The sequence below is a fragment of the Salmo trutta genome, chromosome 8, assembly GCF_901001165.1.
Source record: "Salmo trutta chromosome 8, fSalTru1.1, whole genome shotgun sequence".
NCBI lineage: Eukaryota > Metazoa > Chordata > Actinopteri > Salmoniformes > Salmonidae > Salmo > Salmo trutta.
The window spans coordinates 46122749-46138512 of record NC_042964.1 but is presented as its reverse complement, the minus strand read 5'-3'; the positions used below and the strand labels follow the sequence as shown (position 1 = coordinate 46138512).

Below are 15764 nucleotides of genomic sequence, written 5' to 3'. Positions count from 1 at the left end.
ATGAAACTGAGGAGTATTTCTGTCTGTAATAAAGCCCTTTAGTGAGGTTCTCCAGTGGGTGGGCCTGTCGCCCAAGTGGGTGGGCCTATGCCCTCCCAGGCCCACCCATGGCTGCGCCCATGCCCAGTCGTGAAATCCATAGATTAAGGCCTAATGAATTTATGACTGATTTCCTTCATATGAACTACAACTCAGTAAAATCATTGAAATTGTTGCATTTATATTTTGTTCAGTATATGAAAGGATGTTTTGATATTTACTGAGAATTGTATGAAAGGATGTTTTCTCCACCTTCATTTTTCTTTTGAACAGATCTCCTGCTTTTCACATCACCATTCACCCAAGGTCGTCACATCTTCATTGATGATTGCTCTTCTGTTTGTTTCCTCTCCTCTCTTTGTTGACATGTCCCCCCTTCTAACTGAGTCATCCTTTTGTTTATTAGATCTGCTAAAGAACGTAAAGTGCGTATCTGGAAGGACTACGTAGCCCCCACAGCCAACATGGACCAGAAGGACAGGCAGTTTGTGGCCAAGGTAAGAAGACCCTGCATACTACACGGCTTCAGGAGGGTTAGGACTGGGGTTGCATTCCAATCCAAAAGGTCATCCCCTTCCCCTCTGCCTTTGTTCACTCCCTTACATGAATTTGGAAGCGAGTGACGGTAGAGGGGAAAAGGAGATGCTTTCTTAATGGTACACAGTCTGTGTTCAATCCATGAGACTAACTTTGCTTTGATTGTTAGGGGATGTTTCCTTGGCTACCTCCATGGCTGTGCTTACTGCAGTATTTCCACAACTGTTTATTTCATATTTTTGTCATAGCACTGCACCAAAAGCAGGACCAGTCCTTGAGAGCTCTGACAAAATATGTGCCCCCCCTCCCCCAACAAAAACCTCCCAGCACAGAGGTACAAAGAGGAAGCGCTTTAGCAGTAACCTTGAACACTCCCTCCCTGGCCAAATGACTGCAGAATCGTCTGCCGTCTCTCATAAGTTCCCAGAACGTTCCAGCTCCGCTCAGAGACACGGGACGGGATCTTAGTTCTGGATGTTATTGGTATACGGCAGGAGAAATGATTGTCTTAATGTCACAGAGGAAACTGCCTTTGAATGAATCCCAGACCTGGCCTTGTCAGAGTCCATTACTTCCTACTAAGTAAGACGGAGCCACAAATGGAGCCTCCAGTAATGTAGCTTGGCCGTATTGCTGTTATAAGAGGACACATTATAGCCTCTATCATTGTTTTAGTGTTACCCTTAAAGCTGCAGTCTGTGATTCCAAAAACAGCAAAATCCTTTAAGAATAAAGGAATGTAAATTACCTTTTGAACAGCTTCCAAAATCCCAGACTGTAGCTTTAAGTACTCCAAATATTCAGAAGTTGGGTCTCTTACCTAGATTGTCTGTTTATATTCTGAATTCCTTTGTCCAATCTATTTTCTTTAGGTAACACACAAAGCAAGTTGATTTCATTCCCTGAAGTAGTAGCTTTTATGATCTACCTAGATTTGTTTTCAGATCCGGTGGCTGGACTTTTAAGTCCTTGAAATATTCACGGCTAGCCTTTTAGTTACATAAAAGGTGTTGTCGTCGCAGCAATCTGCTTACAGAATGAGGTTGCGAAAGAAATCTGCACACACACACACACACTCAAAAAACTAGCTAAGTTAGTGCGTTTTTCCCCTGAGTCAGAGAGAAGACTAGTGCTGAAAAAAGGATCAAACATTTATGCATTGGCTTCGGCTGCCCTCAGATCTCCCCGAGTCCAGGGGATGGAAGCTGAGAAGGGGGAGGAGTGAAGGGTGTAGAGGGAGAGAAGGGAGTGACTGATAGCGGGCTAGACGGACAGAAGTGATAAAGGAGGGAGGGGAGGGGGGTGGAATTGAGTATTTCCTTCCCTGTGTGTTGTTTTTGCAGACAGGCAGGTTCAGTTCCCCAGTAGAGGGATGAGCCCTTGTGCCGGTTCCCAGCATGGTTCCCCATCTCTTCCTCCCCTCCTGCTGTTCTCAGAATGGGAGTAGTCGGAGTAACACTGAGGCCCACCGCCTCAATCCAGCAGCACGTTAGCAAATTTGTTTCGGGATTAGTGAATTATTGGGTTGTCTTTTTTGAGGCAAGCCCCTGTCGGCGACGCTGCGTTTGTTGTAAAATGCCACCTTGGCTTTTTCAAACTGCCGTTGTAGACTACCCCCAGATGGTGTGGTGGGATAGATAGGTGTTGGTTTTGTGGCGACTTTCCTCGTTCGGTGGTCAACTGGTACAATGTTTTGTCACATTGTCAGCTCCCTGAACTGTCATTGGCCAGTTAGGCTCGCTTAACATCCTCATTGGATTGTTTGGTTTGGGCACCTTGAATTCTCATTTGCTGACCTCTCTTTGTTCTATTGGTCCCATGACATTGCAGCCTGTCAACTTTCCTGTTATACTCTCCTTCCCAGTCCTTCTCCCCTTGTCCCTCGTTATTTTTCTGGGAAGGGATGGATAGAGTTCAGAGAGAGCAGCCCAGAAGGGTATCATACGAAGCAGGTTTGAAGAGTTGGTGAGCTAACTTTGGTCAACTCGGAGTTCAACTCGAGAGAACCAGTAATACAAAAGTAACTCAACTTTTAGCCAGGTATGTTTCTATGGCAACAAATCCTTCAGAACTAACCTTCTCCGGGGCAGGCTAAATCCATTTATTCTGAATGAAATGACTGAGCTGCGAGTTAAGGACCAATGAAGACGACTTATAAATATTTTATTGACATTTTTTGTTTTAAAATAGTAAAATATATCACATTACACATTTAGTAATGACAGAAAACATTTTAAACTTTATGCAATGTGACGCTTTTGTATGACTTAATGAAAACGAATATTGATAGGCGTGGGGGGAGTGGTCGTACATTGATAAACACACCAAGGACAGCATTAACGATAAGACTTAAAGGCTTCTAAAAAACCTATTTCACACCATAGCCTGCTGAATTGGCAAGAATTCTGTTGTATATTTTTTGGGTACAAATCAAAATGTGGCACTAACTCGCTCATGGATTGTTTCAATGGAGATTTTGGTGTTTGACATGCATGTGCAGTTACAAGCCTGTTAGAGTTAGTGGCAGGTGGACGAGCAATATCCACCATCGTAGTACGGATGAAGCCTGACCTGGAATGTGAAGCTAACTGAAGCTGGTTACCTTTAGAAAACCCTGAGTAAATCTAGCTCGCTTCGTAGGATACCACTCCAGTCCCCAGTCAAACCTGCTGACTCATCTCCCCACTCTCTCATACCCCCTCTCTCTCACTCACCTCTGTATTTATCTCTCTCACCTTCTATTTCTCCTTCTCTCACATTGTCTCTGCTGGGACTGGTAGGTAGGCTACGTCCCAATAGGCTGAAATTGCCTCCTCTCTTCTTCCTCTTGTCTCCCTTGTGACCAGCTGCCCTGAGAGAGGATGTGATGGATGAAAGTGATGTGGTGGAAAACCTGTCTCCATCAGAGAGAGGCCATACTAGAGGCCTGTCACTGTCACGGAGGGACAGGGGACAACTGGCTGCATGTCAATAGTTTGAAACACTTTCTCACATCAGTGTAGATGGAGAGGCCATACTAGTTGTAAATGCCCTTTTAAAGCTGCAATATGTCACTTTTTGGGTGACTTGACCAAATTCACATTGAAATGTTAGTTCTAGATCTGTCATTCTCATTGAAAGCAGGTCTAAGAAGTGGTAGATCAGTTCTATGTGTGCTATTTCTATGCTTCCTGTTAGTTTTTGCATCTTTTACTTTTGGTTTTGTACACCAGCTGAAATACAATATTTTGGGTTATGTAAAAGACATTTCACAGCGGTTTAGATGGTACAATGATTCTCTACGCTATAGTTGCTTGTTTTGTCAAATAAACAGAAATGAAGCGAACTATTAGAATTTTAACAGCCAGGAAATGGCGGAGTGATATCTGCATAGTTCATCTTTAAGGAAAGGATGGTATTCCTGAGTATTGGGTTAAAGACTGGACAATATAAGCTGCTGATATGCAGGGTACTATTGACTAGGACCAACCTCCACACTGATTTGCCCTAACAATGGAAGTGATGCGAATGTGACGATTTGTTTCTGCCAGAGTAGGGCCATCTGCACACCCGATGACGTAGCTACTGTATGTGTAGAGAGGACGTCTCTGGAAAGACTACTCTGCATCTTGATGCAGTACTGCAGTTCTTTTCACACCTATATGCCTATACATTATTGGTGTTGCTGCATCACATCACCACCAGTCTTTTTAAAACGAGATGAATGACAAGTAAATGCAGTGGTCCTGATATGTATCCTGAACACTGCAGATGTCATGCTAGTAGTGGCCACCAGGTGGCAGCACCTCTCTACCACCAGGGTCTGTGCTTAGAGCAGGGGTCTCCAACCTTTTCTAGCATGAGCCACTTCTAGCTTTCCAATAGGCACGTTCTTCTCCTCTCCCCTTCTTCTCCGTGTCCTTAGTGCACTACTTTCTCCTGTACACCGTTTTCTGTCAATATACCTGGTAAAATAAGGGGGGCAGATGTATATGTTTTGCCTGCACTACAGACTGCTATATCGGTCCACTAATACAGGACTAGTAAAGGCCCAGTATGCTACTTTTGTGAAAAAAAAAGTATCACATCAGCTGGCCACACACGGAGTGATAGACACAAACGCACGCACCAGACAGAGGCAATATTTCTTAATTCTTTGGCCGATATTGTTAGGTTAGACTCATATTAAACATCTCCAATCCAAAATTAAATCTAGACTCAGCTTCCTATTTCGCAACAAAGCCTCATTCACGCACGCCGTAAAACTGACTATCCTACCCATCCTTGACTTTGACGATGTCATTTACAAAATAGCCTCCAACACTCCACTCAGCAAATTGGATGCAGTCTATCACAGTGCCATCCGTTTTGTCACCAAAGCCCCATATACCACCCACCACAGCGACCTGTATGCTCTAGTCGGCTGGCCCTCGCTTCATATTTGTCGCTAAACCCACTGGCTCCAGGTCATCTATAAGTCTATGCTAGTTAAAGCTCCGCCTTATCTCAGCTCTCTGGTCACGATAACAACAACTCACCCGTAGCACGCGCTCCAGCAGGTATATCTCACTGGTCATCCCCAAAGCCAACACCTCCTTTGGCCGCCTTTCCTTCCAGTTCTCTGCTGCCAGTGACTGGAACGAATTGTAAAAATCGCTGAAGTTGGAGACTTATATTTCCCTCACTAACTTTAAGCATCAGCTATCTGAGCAGCTAACCGATCGCTGCAGCTGTACATAACCCATCTGTAAATAGCCCTTCCAATATACCTACCTCATCTCCATACTGTTTTTTAAAAAATATACTTTTCTGCTCTATTACACACCAGTATTTCTACTTGCACATCATCATCTGCACATCTATCACTCCAGTGTTAATTTGCTAATTGTAATTACTTCGCTACTATGGCCTATTTATTGCCTACCTTGTCACACCATTTGCATACACTGTATATAAACGTATTTTTGTTTCTATTATGTTATTGACTGTACCCTTGTTTATCCCACGTGTAACTCTGTTGTTTGTGTCGCACTGCTTTGCTTTATCTTGGCCAGGTCGCATTTGTAAATGAGAACTTGTTCTCAACTGGCCTACCTGGTTAAATAAAGGTCTTTAAGCCATAGTGGTTAACTAGGGGTGGGATAATGTCAGTGCTGCGTTAGATAGTAGCTGGGAGCTTGCGGTGTCGGAGACTTGAGATTTGTTTATGACAGTTTGTGATGTAAAACATGAATCATTTCATATACTTTGGGAATTGTTTGGCGAGCTACTAGTAGCTGGTGATTTGACCTTTTGTAGACCCCTGGCCTAGAGTGACTCAGCCTGGACATACCTCTTGTTGGCACCCACACAGAGTCAAAAGGCACACTTTCTCTCTCGCTCTCTGTCCTTTCTCTCCATATCTCTCTCTGTGTATTTCTCTCTGTCCTTTCTCTCCATATCTCTCTCTGTGTATTTCTCTCCATATCTCTCTTTGTCTGTGTATTTCTCTCTGTCCTTTCTCTCCATATCTCTCTCTGTGTATTTCTCTCCATATCTCTCTTTGTCTGTGTATTTCTCTCTGTCATTTCTCTCCATATCTCTCTCTGTTTGTGTATTTCTCTCTGTCCTTTCTCTCCATATCTCTCTCTGTTTGTGTATTTCTCTCTGTCCTTTCTCTCCATATCTCTCTCTGTCTGTGTATTTCTCTCTGTCCTTTCTCTCCATATCTCTCTCTGTTTGTGTATTTCTCTCCATATCTCTCTCTGTCTGTGTATTTCTCTGTCCTTTCTCTCCATATCTCTCTCTGTGTATTTCTCTCTGTCCTTTCTCTCTATCTCTCTCTGTCTGTGTATTTCTCTCCATATCTCTCTCTGTTTGTGTATTTCTCTCCATATCTCTCTTTGTCTGTGTATTTCTCTCTGTCCTTTCTCTCCATATCTCTCTCTGTGTATTTCTCTCCATATCTCTCTTTGTCTGTGTATTTCTCTCTGTCCTTTCTCTCCATATCTCTCTCTGTTTGTGTATTTCTCTCTGTCCTTTCTCTCCATATCTCTCTCTGTCTGTGTATTTCTCTCTGTCCTTTCTCTCCATATCTCTCTCTGTTTGTGTATTTCTCTCCATATCTCTCTCTGTCTGTGTATTTCTCTGTCCTTTCTCTCCATATCTCTCTCTGTGTATTTCTCTCTGTCCTTTCTCTCTATCTCTCTCTGTCTGTGTATTTCTCTCCATATCTCTCTCTGTTTGTGTATTTCTCTCCATATCTCTCTCTGTTTGTGTATTTCTCTCCATATCTCTCTCTGTCTGTGTATTTCTCTCTGTCCTTTCTCTCCATCTCTCTCTCGAATAAACAGATGCGAATTACCCAGTCTAAATGTGCTGGCCAGCCATTTTCTGCTTCTTTTCTCAACATAACCGTTGATTTATTTATTTGGGGAGAGAGGAAGGAGACTCACGTTTTCCTTTGTGGTGCCAGAGTTGGAGAACAACCTTGTTACAATGTTGAGGAGTGTGTAGGTTGGTACAACAGATTAGATTTTTTGGAAATGGAGAGATGGGTAGTGTAGCGCTTCGAGTCCCCCGCACTGGGACCACGGGACTGAGGTGTTAGGAGTCGTCTGTCTCTGTCTGTCTCTGTCTGTCTCTGTCTGTCTCTGTCTGTCTCTGTCTCTGTCTCTGTCTCTGTCTCTGTCTCTGTCTCTGTCTCTGTCTCTGTGTTGTGTATGTGGGCAGGTTAATTTCTCCCTCCGTCCCCAACGGTAAAACTATTTGCAGAGGTATTATTTCTCCCGTCTGCCTCTTCTTCTCTCCCCCCAGTCAGCTATGGGACTAACTGAGCATCTCAGAATGCCTCGAGGGAGGTGCTTGTGTGTTCAGGATTTCTCTAAAATTGGTCTAGCTCCAAGCCCGATTCCCAATAGCCGCCCACACAAGCTTGACTGGTATCCAAGGGTGGTTGTCTCCCATGTATATCTCAGCAATTGGGGCCTGTTCAAATACTAGTCATCCTTCCTTCGTTCTCTAAAACAATGTAAGATCTGATGGGGTTGGATCATTGATCCGACCAAGTGTGTGTGACCCGTGCGTGTGCTTACTTCCAAGTGAGCTTGATATGTTTGCCCACCCTTCCAAGTGAGCTTGATGTACAGCCCATGTTTGCTGTGTATGTCACAGGTAGGTCTGAGTGGGTGTGTTTGTGCCTTTCCCAAGTGATCTTGATGTACAGCCCATTTTGTTTATACCACACATTGATCTCTCTGTGTGGGCGGGTGGGCCTCAACTTGTCCACTGTTCCCCAGCTGAGCTTGATGTAGACTTCATGTTTGTGTGTGAATGTCACAAGTGGGTCTGTCAGTCATTTCTCTTTATGTTTTGGCAGCCATCTTCTCCCTCTGTCCCAGCACTCTCTCTCTCTCTCTCTCTGTCTCATCACTTTATTACCAATCTGTTTCTCCTTCTGCGTTGGAGAGGGGAAAAAACTGTTGTTGGTAAAATGGAGAGCGATTGTAGCCATTTTCACTGGAGTGGGATGGATCAGTCACGGCGCGAATCCTGACTGATGTCCATCTCTCTGTTCCCTCCCCTTCTCTCCCAGGAATCCCCTCTCCATGTGGAATGTGTGTGTATATACAATTCGCGGACTTGTGTGCAATTGGGGCTGGAACTGTGGAACAAACAGTTTAGCTTAAGTTAAAAGGACTGGCAATAGATCAATGTGATGCTCTACAATGTGTGAAGATGCAGAGATAATTGTGAAAGTAGGATGTATAGTTTCAATGTCTCATTACAATGAATGGGTGGTACATTTCGTTGTCGGGATGTTTTACATAATGTGTTATTGTTACATCTAAAAGTCATCACAAAACGGCCATGTTAATCGTTCATTATAATGTACTTGACTTCTCCGACAATTGCAATGTGAATATATTACGGTCGTTCAGTACGTGGAGTGTTGCTGTAGATTACAGCTCTTCTCTCCCTCTGCTCTGAGTGGTGCTGTAGATTACAGCTCTTCTCTCCCTCTGCTCTGAGTGGTGCTGTAGATTACAGCTCTTCTCTCCCTCTGCTCTGAGTGGTGCTGTAGATTACAGCTCTTCTCTCCCTCTGCTCTGAGTGGTGCTGTAGATTACACCTCTTCTCTCCCTCTGCTCTGAGTGGTGCTGTAGATTACACCTCTTCTCTCCCTCTGCTCTGAGTGGTGCTGTAGATTACACCTCTTCTCTCCCTCTGCTCTGAGTGGTGCTGTAGATTACACCTCTTCTCTCCCTCTGCTCTGAGTGGTGCTGTAGATTACAGCTCTTCTCTCCCTCTGCTCTGAGTGGTGCTGTAGATTACAGCTCTTCTCTCCCTCTGCTCTGAGTGGTGCTGTAGATTACAGCTCTTCTCTCCCTCTGCTCTGAGTGGTGCTGTAGATTACAGCTCTTCTCTCCCTCTGCTCTGAGTGGTGCTGTAGTTTACAGCCCTTCTCTCCCTCTGCTCTGAGTGGTGCTGTAGATTACAGCTCTTCTCTCCCTCTGCTCTGAGTGGTGCTGTAGATTACAGCTCTTCTCTCCCTCTGCTCTGAGTGGTGCTGTAGATTACAGCTCTTCTCTCCCTCTGCTCTGAGTGGTGCTGTAGATTACAGCTCTTCTCTCCCTCTGCTCTGAGTGGTGCTGTAGTTACAGCTCTTCTCTCCCTCTGCTCTGAGTGGTGCTGTAGTTTACAGCCCTTCTCTCCCTCTGCTCTGAGTGGTGCTGTAGATTACAGCTCTTCTCTCCCTCTGCTCTGAGTGGTGCTGTAGATTACAGCTCTTCTCTCCCTCTGCTCTGAGTGGTGCTGTAGATTACAGCTATGAAGTCTGGTAATACGAGAAACCTTTTTCAACATCTGAGGCAAAATCACTCTTTGGAACATGCAGGAAGTTTGAGTTTGCGCCACGGTGTTACTGTTCCTCAGCATGTTGACTCAGTACTGTTACTCTGTGTATAGAGCCAAGTTACTGTTCCTCAGCATGTTGTCTCAGTACTGTTACTCTGTGTATAGAGCCAAGTTACTGTTACTCTGTGTATAGAGCCAAGTTACTGTTCCTCAGCATGTTGACTCAGTACTGTTACTCTGTGTATAGAGCCAAGTTACTGTTACTCAGCATGTTGTCGCAGTACTGTTACTCTGTGTATAGAGCCAAGTTACTGTTCCTCAACATGTTGTCTCAGTACTGTTACTCTGTGTATAGAGCCAAGTTACTGTTACTCTGTGTATAGAGCCAAGTTACTGTTCCTCAGCATGTTGACTCAGTACTGTTACTCTGTGTATAGAGCCAAGTTACTGTTCCTCAGCATGTTGACTCAGTACTGTTACTCTGTGTATAGAGCCAAGTTACTGTTACTCTGTGTATAGAGCCAAGTTACTGTTCCTCAACATGTCTCAGTACTGTTATTGTTGGGAAGGGCCCGTAACTAAGCATTTCACTGTTGGTCAACACCTTGTTGTTTACGAAGCATGTGATGAATACCATTTGAATTGTTTGTTGTCGGACTAAAGCCTTCTCTCTCCGCTCTGCTCTGTGTAAACTAGGCTCAGTTCAGCTCAGCCCACAGTGCCAATTCTCTAGAAAGCAGCTGTTCTCTCTGTCCTCCAAATGGAGGTGCGATGGGCTGCCTCACTAACCTGTGTCTCTCTGTCCCCCCCCAGGTGATGCAGGTCGTCAATGCGGACGCTGTCGTGGTCAAGCTTAACTCTGGCGAGTACAAGACCATCCACCTGTCCAGCATCCGACCCCCCAGGATCGAGGGCGAGGTACGTGCACCCCCCCTCCCTGTATCTTTGTGTTGGTGTCTTGTCCTTGGCTTGGCCACCCTGACACAGAGGATCATTACCAGCTCCATAGGGGCGCCTGCTGTCAGAGCCACTGTTTGGAAAGGCACTTTCCCTCCCCCAGTCTTCTTTGAAAAGGCATTCCTTGTCTATCTCTCTCTCTTATCTCTGTGTGTCTGTCTCTGTGTCTCTCTCTCCGTCTCTCCCACCCACCTCTGTGTAACTGTCTGTGTCTCTCTCTGTGTCTCCCACCCACCTCTGTGTAACTGTCTCTGTGTCTCTCTCTGTTTCTCCCACCCACCTCTGTGTAACTGTCTCTGTGTCTCTCTCTGTGTCTCCCACCCACCTCTGTGTAACTGTCTCTGTGTCTCTCTCTGTGTCTCCCACCCACCTCTGTGTAACTGTCTCTGTGTCTCTCTCTGTTTCTCCCACCCACCTCTGTGTAACTGTCTCTGTGTCTCTCTCTGTGTCTCCCACCCACCTCTGTGTAACTGTCTCTGTGTCTCTCTCTGTGTCTCCCACCCACCTCTGTGTAACTGTCTCTGTGTCTCTCTCTGTGTCTCCCACCCACCTCTGTGTAACTGTCTCTGTGTCTCTCTCTGTGTCTCCCACCCACCTCTGTGTAACTGTCTCTGTGTCTCTCTCTGTTTCTCCCACCCACCTCTGTGTAACTGTCTCTGTGTCTCTCTCTGTGTCTCCCACCCACCTCTGTGTAACTGTCTCTGTGTCTCTCTCTGTGTCTCCCACCCACCTCTGTGTAACTGTCTCTGTGTCTCTCTCTGTTTCTCCCACCCACCTCTGTGTAACTGTCTCTGTGTCTCCCACCCACCTCTGTGTAACTGTCTCTGTGTCTCTCTCTGTTTCTCCCACCCACCTCTGTGTAACTGTCTCTGTGTCTCTCTCTGTTTCTCCCACCCACCTCTGTGTAACTGTCTCTGTGTCTCTCTCCGTTTCTCCCACCCACCTCTGTGTTTGAGTGCAGCACTGCAGAGAAGTGGGCTGATCCATCCTTTCCCTTACTCACAGCTCGCCGCGCGCACACAATGAGAGACAAATGCACACACTGACAGTCTTTCATTCACCTCTCATGTACTCCCAGTCACCACTGTAAGACAAGCATGCACACTCACTGTCACCAGGCACTCGCACAATTATATGCATGCATACTTAACCGGTCACTACTCTGTCACACTCATGCACAACTGTCACACTCAGAACACAATTTTCATTCTGTTCCCTTCTCGTACACAACAAACGCACACCCCTACCACATCCACATGTCTGTATTTCTCCACTCCTCCATTTGTGTGTTTCCTCCCATCTAAGCCCTGCTAGAGTCCTAATCAGATTTCAGTGTCTCTCTGGTCAGGTATAATAAGAAAAGAGAGAGATGGACAGAGTTTTTTTTTTAATGGAGCCCTTAATGATGGAAGAAGAACAGTAGCTAAATATAGTCATGTGGCCACCGCCAGGACGACCAGACTGGAATTAGCTGGCGACCCCTGACCCCGTCTGCTATTGGCCCCATGATGATGATTCGGCACTCAGTGTAATTGGAGGAGGAGGCACTTCCTGGTAAAAAAATATACAATGTAACCTTTATTTAACTAAGCAAGTCAGTTAAGAACAAATCCTTATTTACAATGACAGCCTTCCCCGGCCAAACCCGGACGACGCTGGGCCAATTGTGAGCCACCCTATGGGATTCATAATCACGGCCAGATGTGATGCAGCCTGGATTCGAACCAGGGACTGCAGTGACGCCTCTTGCACTGAGATGCAGTGCCTTAGACCGCTGTGATACAGCCTGGATTCGAACCAGGGACTGTAGTGACGCCTCTTGCACTGAGATGAAGTGCCTTAGCCTGCTGTGATACAGCCTGGATTCGAACCAGAGACTGTAGTGACGCCTCTTGCACTGAGATGCAGTGCCTTAGACAGCTGTGATACAGCCTGGATTCGAACCAGGGACTGTAGTGACGCCTCTTGCACTGAGATGCAGTGCCTTAGACCGCTGTGATACAGCCTGGATTCGAACCAGGGACTGTAGTGACGCCTCTTGCACTGAGATGCAGTGCCTTAGACCGCTGTGCCACTCAGGTTTCCCTTTATTTCCTCCCTGATGCTGGGCTCTGTCTGAAATGGCACCCTGTTCCCTATATAGTGACTGCATGGTACCCCCTTACCACTGATACCAGGTCAGTTTACCATCCCCTCTAATGGTTAGGGTTGTGGGTTGGGTAATCTGATCCTAGATCAGTGTTGAGGACCAGGAACAACTTCTACCTAGACTATGATTGCGTGATGCTTCATCACTAACCGAGACTGAGGAGGAGGCTTTTCCTGTTTCCCTTTCTCCTACCTGTATTGTTCCTAGTTGTCAAGTACATTCAATATGCCAGCCTTCTCTTCCGCTGTCCTTCAGCCTGCGTCAATAGGGAGTCGTTGGTGTTGGAGAGGAGCAGTTAGCAGTAGAATCCTACTTCTATGGCCTCGAGCCCTGAGAGCAACTTGGAGTTGAGTACTTATTGTGGGCAGTAACAGGCTTTTTGTTTCTGACGCAAGCCAGTTCAATTTGGACTATTATCTCATAAAGTTCTTTGTGGCATGGAAGACAAAGAAGAGCGATATACAAAAGAAAGCCTCATTGGTGAATTCTTGTACTGTATTTAATGGTGCTGACAATAACTTAGTCACCAATGTGCTGACTGACGTATCTAAAACGAATGAATGAAAAATGTATGCAGTCTGCTAAATGACTGAAATGTTAATGCGTTGCTGGAAGTGTTGGGTGTACAGTGTTCTGAGTGGGCTGGAATCCCTGTGAAGACGGAACCTTGTTTCCTACCAAGAGTGGTTCAATATCTCCTCATAGGCAGTTCATTACGTAGGATACATCTCATTGTACAACGGGGCCAGTGTGATTGCAGGCTTTTGTTCCAGCCAAGCAGCAACAAGTCTACTTCAACTCATCAATCTTGATTGGTGATGAGTAGAATCGGGTGCGTTGCTGCTTGGCTGGAACGAAAGCCTGCAATCCACAAACCCTGTATTGGGTGCTCAGGTGTTTTGGACAGATACGGCTAAAGAAACACTTCACATGCGGACAAGGCAGTGTAGGAGCAAATATATGCTGCAGGCCTTTTTTCTGTTGCTTTTGAATAGCCTACCTTTCAATACTTACTAGTCGGCAGATGGATTTAAAACGGTTGTCGTCATATCATACGGAAATGGGCACAATACACTAAAATGAAGCGTATGCCTGCTTAAAGCTTTTTTTAATGTCGGAATTGTATCTTTATTTGTTTTTTGATAGCCTACTCAGAATGCTGCTTAAGATGTCATAATCTCTTCTAATTTAGACTGGAGGTGTCTGAAGATCGTCATGGGGATTTCTATTCATATTGTAATGTGTAATTATTGCAGACGGGGAGAACATTAATCTGTCAATATAGACAATGATTTAGCAGTTGGAGGCTTATAGGGTATACACTTACTTTTTCCTCTATTACCCTTCATGCTGCATCTTCCCCTCCTCCCTTGTCCCCTCTTCACCCTCTCTCCCTTCCATTGTTAGCGTCTCAGATCATTAGGAGAATACTTTTTACTCCTCCTCCTCTCTCTGTCCCTCCTTTCTCTGTTTCCTTCCCTTTCACCCTTATTGCTTTCATTCTCTGTACCCTGTCTCATTCTCTGTACCCTGTCTCATTCTCTGTACCCTGTCTCATTCTCTGTACCCTGTCTCATTCTCTGTACCCTGTCTCATTCTCTGTACCCTGTCTCATTCTCTGTACCCTGTCTCATTCTCTGTACCCTGTCTCATTCTCTGTACCCTGTCTCATTCTCTGTACCCTGTCTCATTCTCTGTACCCTGTCTCATTCTCTGTACCCTGTCTCATTCTCTGTACCCTGTCTCATTCTCTGTACGCTGTCTCATTCTCTGTACGCTGTCTCATTCTCTGTACGCTGTCTCATTCTCTGTACGCTGTCTCATGTTCTGTCTCTGGTGCGTTGTCTCCTCTTGTGGATCAGAGTGGTATACTATGAAACAAGCTAGATCTAGTCCGGATAAAAAAATTAAGAAATAAGTATGTATTGTCACATGCACCAGATAGGTGCAGTGAAATGTGTTGTATTACAGGGTCAGCCATAGTAGTACGGTGCCTCTGGAGCAGATTAGGGTTAAGTGCCTTGCACATTGGCAGATTTTTCACCTTGTCGGCTTGGGTATTCTGACCAGCGACCTTTCAGTTCTGGCCCAACGCTCTAACCGCTAGGCTACCTGCTGCTCTTAAACTGTATGAAGCTAGCCAGATTCAGTTAGCTTCACATTCCAGGTCAGGCTTCATCCGTATTACGATGGTGGATATTACTCATCCGCCTGCCGCTAACTCTAGCAGGCTTGTAACTGCTCATGCATTAAGACAATGCTGAAACATCAATCCATTGGCGAGTCAGAACTATTCATTGAAACAATGCTGAAATGTCAATCCATGGGCAGGTCAGTGCCACATTTTACATTTGTGCCGAAAGAAAAGTTATCTTGCAAATTCAGCAGGCTATGGTGTGAAATAGGCTTTTAGAATTGTCTTTATTTTATTACTTATCGTTAATGCCGTCTTTGCTGTGCTGATCAATGCATTGGTAACTTTTTTTTCCCACCCCTATCACGCCTTCTTTACCTTGTGGCCATAGACATGTAATACAACAACTCAGCAAAAAAAGCAACGTCCCTTTTTCAGGACCCTGTCTTTCAAACATAATTCGTAAAAAAATCCAAATAACTTCACGTCTTCATTGTAAAGGGTTTAAACACTGTTTCCCATGCTTGTTCAATGAACAAGCTGATCGTACTCACAGGGAATCGTCCTTGCAGTGGCAGATCACGTGTAACAACACCTGCACAGGATCGGTACATCCAAACATCACACCAGCGGGACAGGTACAGGATGGCAACAACAACTGCCCGAGTTACACCAGGAACGCACAATCCCTCCATCAGTGCTCAGACTGTCCGCAATAGGAAAAGAGGCAGGACTGAGGGCTTGTAGGCCTGTTGTAAGGCAGGTTCTCACCAGACATCACTGGCAAGAACGTTGCCTATGGGCACAAACCCACCTTCGCTGGACCAGACAGGACTGGCAAAAAGGGCTCTTCACTGACGAGTGGTGGTTTTGTCTCACCAGGGATGATGGTCGGATTCTCGTTTATCGTCGAAGGAATGAGCGTTACACCGAGGCCTGTGCTCTGGAGCGGGATCGATTTGGAGGTGGAGGGTCCATCATGGTCTGGGGCGGTGTGTCACAACATCATCGGACTGAGTTTGTTGTCATTGCAGGCAATCTCAACGCTGTGTGTTACAGGGAAGACATCCTCCCTCATGTGGTACCCTTCCTGCAGGCTCATCCTGACATGACCCTCCAGTATGATAATGGCAC

General features: G+C 45.6%; 1 protein-coding gene across 1 annotated transcript in view; it reads left to right on the top strand.

Moving 5' to 3' along the window:
• LOC115199103 (staphylococcal nuclease domain-containing protein 1) overlaps positions 1-15764 on the top strand; it is a 351451-nt gene that overhangs the window by 24323 nt on the left and 311364 nt on the right. The window contains exons 9-10 of the mRNA XM_029761673.1: positions 446-536; positions 10204-10308. Of these exons, the coding sequence (XP_029617533.1) occupies positions 446-536; positions 10204-10308 (196 nt within the window). The remainder of the gene's footprint in view (positions 1-445; positions 537-10203; positions 10309-15764) is intronic.